General features: G+C 36.0%; 1 protein-coding gene across 1 annotated transcript in view; it reads right to left on the reverse strand.

The window, feature by feature from the left end:
* The window catches only part of TNPO1 (transportin 1), a 60,785-nt gene that overhangs the window by 23,933 nt on the left and 29,934 nt on the right, over nt 1–6,918 (reverse strand). Inside the window, exons 8-10 of the mRNA XM_019472241.1 lie at nt 5,125–5,243; nt 2,545–2,605; nt 1,721–1,889 (exon numbers count right to left, since the gene is read on the reverse strand). Of these exons, the coding sequence (XP_019327786.1) occupies nt 1,721–1,889; nt 2,545–2,605; nt 5,125–5,243 (349 nt within the window). The remainder of the gene's footprint in view (nt 1–1,720; nt 1,890–2,544; nt 2,606–5,124; nt 5,244–6,918) is intronic.

The following is a 6,918-nucleotide window of genomic DNA, read 5'->3' on the forward strand; positions in this document are numbered from 1 at the left end:
ATGCTGCTAACTGTCAGGCTGCGCTGATGCTTCCTCTCTGTTCAAATTGGAAGTCAAATATAGAACACTGAATAAGAAATAGGGCACACAATTCTGATTTTCAGATAATCCAAATTCTCTCAAGTCCAGATGACATTATGTCAATACAGATTTCTTAACTGTTCTGCTCTTTCTCTTTCAGGCCACCATTCCTGGACAACTTTAGCTTCCTCACCATCTTAATCAAAACTGTGATGACCCTCTGTCATTTCAGCTACTTTTTTCAGAAAATATGTATTTCATCCCGCAATCTCTGCACACAGCAGTGACAAGAACAGCATTATGGATCTAAAACTGTATTTTCTTTAAAAAAGAGGCTTTACGGAAACAAGCATATTTGCACTCATATCTGCTTCTAAAAAAAAAAAAAAAAAAAAATAATAATAATAATTCATAAAATTCAGATATGTCTCAAATTTTTTTGACCATAAGCTTCAAGGTACATTCACCTGTTGTGAAAACTCAGGCCTTAGAAGAAAAAAAAAAATTATGTGGCTATGTCTAAATCTCAAAACATTATTCCACAATGAGGCTGCTTGCAGAGTATATTTAAGTCAGACTTGTCAGAATTTCACTAGCTATTTTCTATCACTGAGCTTAAAAATCACTTTGTGGAGTTTTCTTTCCTTACCACAGGGCCTATTTGGCCTAAAGGTCCTATGACCCATACACAGGCCATCAGAACTGCAGTTTCCTCACAGCTATGTCCTCTCTTCATAACTGAGGTACTATATTCTGGTCAGAAGCAAATTCCTCAGATAGAAAAGAACCAAAGGTAATGGCCATCAGTAATAGCATGTTCACACGGAAAAAGAAAAAAAAAAACCCAAAATGAAACACACAAACCAATTTTAGAGGTGTCGTGGTTTAACCTGGCAGGCAGCTAAACACCACACAGCCGTTCACTCACTCCTCCCCCCACTGTGGGATGGGGGAGAGAATCAGGAAAAAAAAGTAAAATTAATGGGTTGAGATAAAGACAGTTTAATAGGACAGAAAAGGAAGGGAAAATAATGATAATGATAAAAGAATACACAAAATAAGTGATGCACAATGCAATTGCTCACCACCTGCCTGGCTGTGCCCCCTCCCAGCTTCTCGCTGGCAGAGCAGGAGAAGCTGAAAAGTCCTTGACTAGTGTAAGCACTACTTAGCAACAACTAAAACATCGGTGTGTTATCAACATTATTCTCGTACTAAATCCAAACCATGGCACTGTACCAGCTACTGGGAAGAAAATTAACTCTATCCCAGCTGAAACCAGAGGGAAGACTGAAGTTAAAAAAAGCATTATTAAGCTTCCTCCAGCTATCAACGTGTAAGAGCTTTTTTTTTTTCAAACTGAAGTTAAACAGGTGATACATGATTTTTATTATCTTGTAAAATTCTAAGTCCAAAAGTTCTCTTGAAATGTTTACCCAGTAAACATTTGTAGCTCGATCTGCCACATTTGAAATAAGAAATAAACTTGGCTAGCTTTTGCCAATACAGTTACCTAGTCAAAGTGTCATCTGAAAGACTCCCCCTCCACCCCATCCACCAATTATGTCAGCAGATAGTTCTTTTTGTATTCAAAAGCAAAGACTCGGTATTCCTATACATAAAGTCCTCTTTTTACTGTGGTTCTTGTATTATGTAAGTAGCTCTATTTTAAAACAGGTTACACATTACTTTGACATACTTAAATTCCAGTCAGAAATAGTATCATCATCATCAAGTTCATCATCATCATCGTCATCATCTTCAATACCATCTTCCTCATGTTGCTGAGCCACTGTCCGTGAACGATGAAAACGAGGTCTTATGTCCTGTTCACTATCTGGAATAGCTTCGTCTTCTTCAACATCCCCCTGTCATCAAAATGTTTTATCAGATAAACTAGTCCAACTATATTGCTCAAGGAAGTTAAGAATGTAGTTTTAGTTCAAGATTTTACAAGCATATAAAAGATTCACATCCCACTTGTGCTGTCCAGCTAACTAAAAATGCCATTGTTCCTGCATTCTGCTGCCACATTTACCAGAAAAATGACAGGAACATAGAAGCAAGAGAGGTAAGCTCCCACACAAAGTATCCTTCTTGTTAAGAAATTACTCGATGGGAATGAAATAGAAAGAAGAAGTGATAGAGAAATTCTGGTACACAGACATATTCTAAAATGTAGTGATGGAAAAAGCCATGTATTCAATTTAGAAGGCATTAGAACTAATTCTGAACATTTTTTTTAGGCTGCATTGTTGCAGTAGTGCATGTGTAATAATATTCCAGCTCTGCCTAAGTTGGGTGGGAGGGGACAGGGACAAAGCAGGAAAGCCCACTGATTATTTTCCAACAAACATGGCAGCAGTCGCATTTAGTATTTGGAACAGCACACCTTGCCCAGAAAGCTAATTCTCCAGTGAACAGATGGTAGACCAGATCTGCCCATTCTGATCTGAATCATTCTGATTTACAGGTCAGAAGCTAACCAGGTATTCTTACAGAGTAAAAGAAATTGATGCTCACCTTCAACAGAATAATATCGATCTCTGAATATTTCATACCATTTACCAGCACAGGTATCAGCCTACAAAGAAATATTGATACACGTCAAAATAACACATAAAAAAGCAAGCCAGTTTTCAGCTACCTGGGCCATAATTTTGGTTGTAAACCTCACCCCCCCCAACCCAAAATAAAAAAAACCCTTACTCTGATAACAAAAGCTAGTACCTAAACCAAGCTCCATTTCATAAGGTTCATCAATACTTTGTAATCTAAAAAAGTGTTAATTTCAAATTACAAACTTTTAACTAGAGGGTAGCCAGATGGCACAACTGAGTTTTAAACTTTAAAAAACAGATATTCTTCCATATGATGAATTTATTCTGAAGCACCTTTCGGAAATTAAGCCTAAAGGTTTTCAGTAAGAATTCAAACTCCCACAATATGCATGATAAACAAGTACCAAAAGTTGGCTCTCATCAATAGTAGTTGTCACTTTATTTGTTTGTGGCTGAAGACTCTACCTCACCACTCTTAAAGATAGAAGCCTAACTACATTAAGCCCTCCTATCCTTTTGTTATTACTTCAATAAGATGTCTCCAACATTGCACAGATCTTGACTAATCTGTATTAGGATTTCACTTTGTTATTAAACTGGTTATGGGACTCCAACTGTACAGATGTATAGCTAAAAAAAGTACTAAGGGAAAAAAAAATCAAATATTTCACATAAAAACACATTCTCCACAAAAAAAAAAAAAAAATCCATAAAAGTGTGTATTATAAGTCAAATCAAGCTAATAATGAAATCACTGTGGACTGACCCAGCACCAGTGACAGACTCAATCTCTCTATATTCTGCAGCTGAGGAGTATTGTTTTTGAAGGTACCAGGCCAGCAATAACATTCATGCATTGCAATGGCACATCACCTTCTGAACTTTCAATGAAGGAATAGTAAGTATTCACATTAACACCAATTCATTGGCATTTCTGCAGCATACGTCATGAAGTATGCAGGAGCTATATATTTTATAAGAAAGCCCACAGGAGCAAAATGGAACAAGATGTTGATACCACATGAACAGGTTTTTGGAAGATCTTGTCCTACTTTTAATTCAATATTAAAAAAAAAATTAAGATTATCATCAAGTATTGACAAACTTACATAGCTCCCTAGTCAAATAGGACTCACCAACAAATAAGTTGCTTTCAACAAATATGTCATTGAAAGATCATGAAAGAAATGTAATGTTACTCTTATTTACTCGTTTTTCTAGAAATGTAAAAACTTTTTAAAAATAATTTAAAAAATTGAGCATGATGCTGTTGCAGTGTCCATGTCAGCCAAAAGAGGTTTAATACTAGTTGTTATTAACTAGTACTTAAAAATTACTCTTATTCTCAGTCTAAACAGTTCTTAGCCAGCAGTTAATAACTACTGTTATTCTCAGTATAAACATGAAGTGTGTTGGGAAGGGGGTGGGTAGACTCAAGAATTGTGCTATCATTCTTTTACCTTTTACAGGAGTGGGAATTAAGTAAAACCATTTTAAAACTTAAAAATTATTTCTCATAACATTGGTTCTCCTATTTTTAACTCCTATTCCTCCACTGCTACAGTAGGTGTTTTAATCTCAATTCTCTCCTTTCTGATTGCTTATGAAAACTGAAATTTTGCTGATTTTTTTTAATTGCTTCAAAGCTATACTGCTTATTTTTGCTGAAAAGAACGCATCTCTTCTGTCTGTGACTCTGTTCTTCCAGTCAAGATCTTGAGATAACTGCCCTAGTAATTTCAAAAACCTTCCACACATGTATAAAAACAAAGAGTATCCATTTACTGGGAACACTGAAGAATTCATTTCCTGTTGCAAAAGACTTCAGATTAGTCTGGAAAAAAGTTACAAGCACTGTTGCAGAAATGCAGATGTTTAAGTCTCAAACACGGACAGTCATTCCTATTTAATCAAAGATCTACATTTTGAGGCACAGGATAACTTTTTGAAACTTACAAAAAATAGTTTTTGAAACTTAAAACTACTATCAGGCTGCAGAAATATGAAGGAACACATTTTACATGCTTTCTTCAAGTTAAAATAGCAATTGATATAAAATTGATTCCTAAATCCAAATGATGTCATGCCATTTTGTTATGCTCTTTAGAAAACGGGGAACCCTTTGCATGACTATGCACATAGAAGCATTGCACGGAGATGCCTACATCAGCAGTAGTCAAGACAACATGTTCTTGGTACACCAGATATTACAGGTAATGCCATGTGGAGATTTTGAGCTTAAGTGCATGTTAGTACATCTTTGCATTCATCTGAAGCTTAAGAGCCTGTTAAGCTTGAGGTAAAGCACCACAGTGACATGGTTTAGGTTGCTTCTGGAGCTCGTTGGGTCTAAAACCCTCAGAAGTCTTTTCAATGAACTCTGTGCTACAGCCATTTTTACTATGCACATGAACTAGCTACAGGAAAATTCTAAGCATACTGCAAGCTAGATACAGTCTCTGTAAGAGTAACCAGGAAGAAGTCAACTGATTTAAAGATGACTATTTCAAAATAAATAGGAGTTGTAATTCTTAATACTTACTTAGTAAGATGCCGACATAATACATCTTTACAAATTGGCTGTTCAGCCAAGGTCAGCCAAAACTCACAAGCCTCCAAAGCCACATTTTCATCTTGGTCCTGGGTCCTCTGAAGCATGTACTACACAATATAAAAATAAATTTCTTGTATAAGATAGAAGTTTTAAGTGTCCAGAAGAAGCTACCAACATTGTAAAGTGTGTTCGCAAAACCAGACTATGCTACCATAGCAATTTTGTTTCTTTGGGGTGCGGGGAAGAAACAGACATAAGAGACTACTTAAGGCTATAGTGAGAATAAGCTAAGAGAATTCTTTCTTAATGCTAGATGATTCAGATTCTAAATTTCTTCATTGCTTAAGTGAGAACATTATTACCAAGAAACTGCAGAGACCCAAGATAATAAACAGCAGTTCCCTGTGAATAGATTTTTATTTTTAGTTTTTTACTCCTCCTTTGCACTTCTGAATAAAAAGGTACAACTATACCCTTAAGAAGATGGAAATACTTTGTATTTCCAGTACCATAAAAAAGCTTCCCTTCCAAATCTTGATTACCTGACAGGATGTAGGTAAGTAGAACCCGTAAAAGGAAGGGGGGGGGGGGGGGGTGGGAAGTCTCACATTTTTCTAGCATGAATGCTAATTCAGAGATTCAGTATCAAATCTTTAAGCTTGCTATTAATATTTAATCCTCCTTCAACTAAAAATAATCAATACCTGCCCAAACAAAAAGCCTAAGTAGACTACTGCTACATCAGTTTCTTACACACAACTGCCAAAACAATTTAGGAAAGAGTCTTGCAACTTCCAAAATAGTAATTTCTGCATTCTTCCATGTCAGCCCTTATTTCTGGAACAACTGGTTCTTCCATTCATTTTAGAAAACCTCATGGAAGTCCATGCAGCTACCTTTCCTCACACATGGATTTAGAGCAAAAGTAGACTACTGCTACATCAGTTTCTTACACACAACTGCCAAAACAATTTAGGAAAGAGTCTTGCAACTTCCAAAATAGTAATTTCTGCATTCTTCCATGTCAGCCCTTATTTCTGGAACAACTGGTTCTTCCATTCATTTTAGAAAACCTCATGGAAGTCCATGCAGCTACCTTTCCTCACACATGGATTTAGAGCAAAAGAAATCCTTCTTCAGTTGCTTCAGAATACCATTTTATTCTCAAAATTAAATAGAATGGGGGGACCTTTATTACCCTTATGTGTTTCAGGGATGCAAGACTTGCCACGAACACACCCCTTCCTACAAAATTGCACTAAATAACAAGCTTTTCCTAAAGGTTCACTATTGTGATTAAGAACCCACAGTAACAGAAATACTGCTCTATTCTGAGCTGTCAACAGATTGCAGCTTGGAAAAGTTGAAAAATATCCTACTCATTGTAAGCAAGGCTTCCTTAATGCACCTTAAGTTAAAGAGATTTGGCATTTTTCCCCAGAGGGCTTGAAAATCCACTATTTTGTTGTGGATTTCTTATTTGTCAGGAAGACAAAAACAGAATGACAAAAAGTAATCTGTTTGAAGATGCCCCTCACACTGTCATTTCCTCTTTAAGTATCTATTATAAGTATTATACTATATGCTCCATGAAGTTAGATAGCAGTAGATCGAAAAGGCTACTTACACTCAGTGGCGTAAGATAGCCATATACATAGCTTGGAAATCATAGCAAGAACAGTGATCCTAGTAATAGAGCAAAATGTGGGAAGGGCATTTGAAGGCTTTTTTTTTTTTTAATATTATCATGCCAAATTGTAATAAGTATTTTTAATGATAAGC

The sequence above is a fragment of the Aptenodytes forsteri genome, unplaced genomic scaffold (genome assembly GCF_000699145.1).
Source record: "Aptenodytes forsteri isolate BGI_AS27 unplaced genomic scaffold, ASM69914v1 Scaffold99, whole genome shotgun sequence".
NCBI classification, from domain to species: Eukaryota; Metazoa; Chordata; class Aves; order Sphenisciformes; family Spheniscidae; genus Aptenodytes; species Aptenodytes forsteri.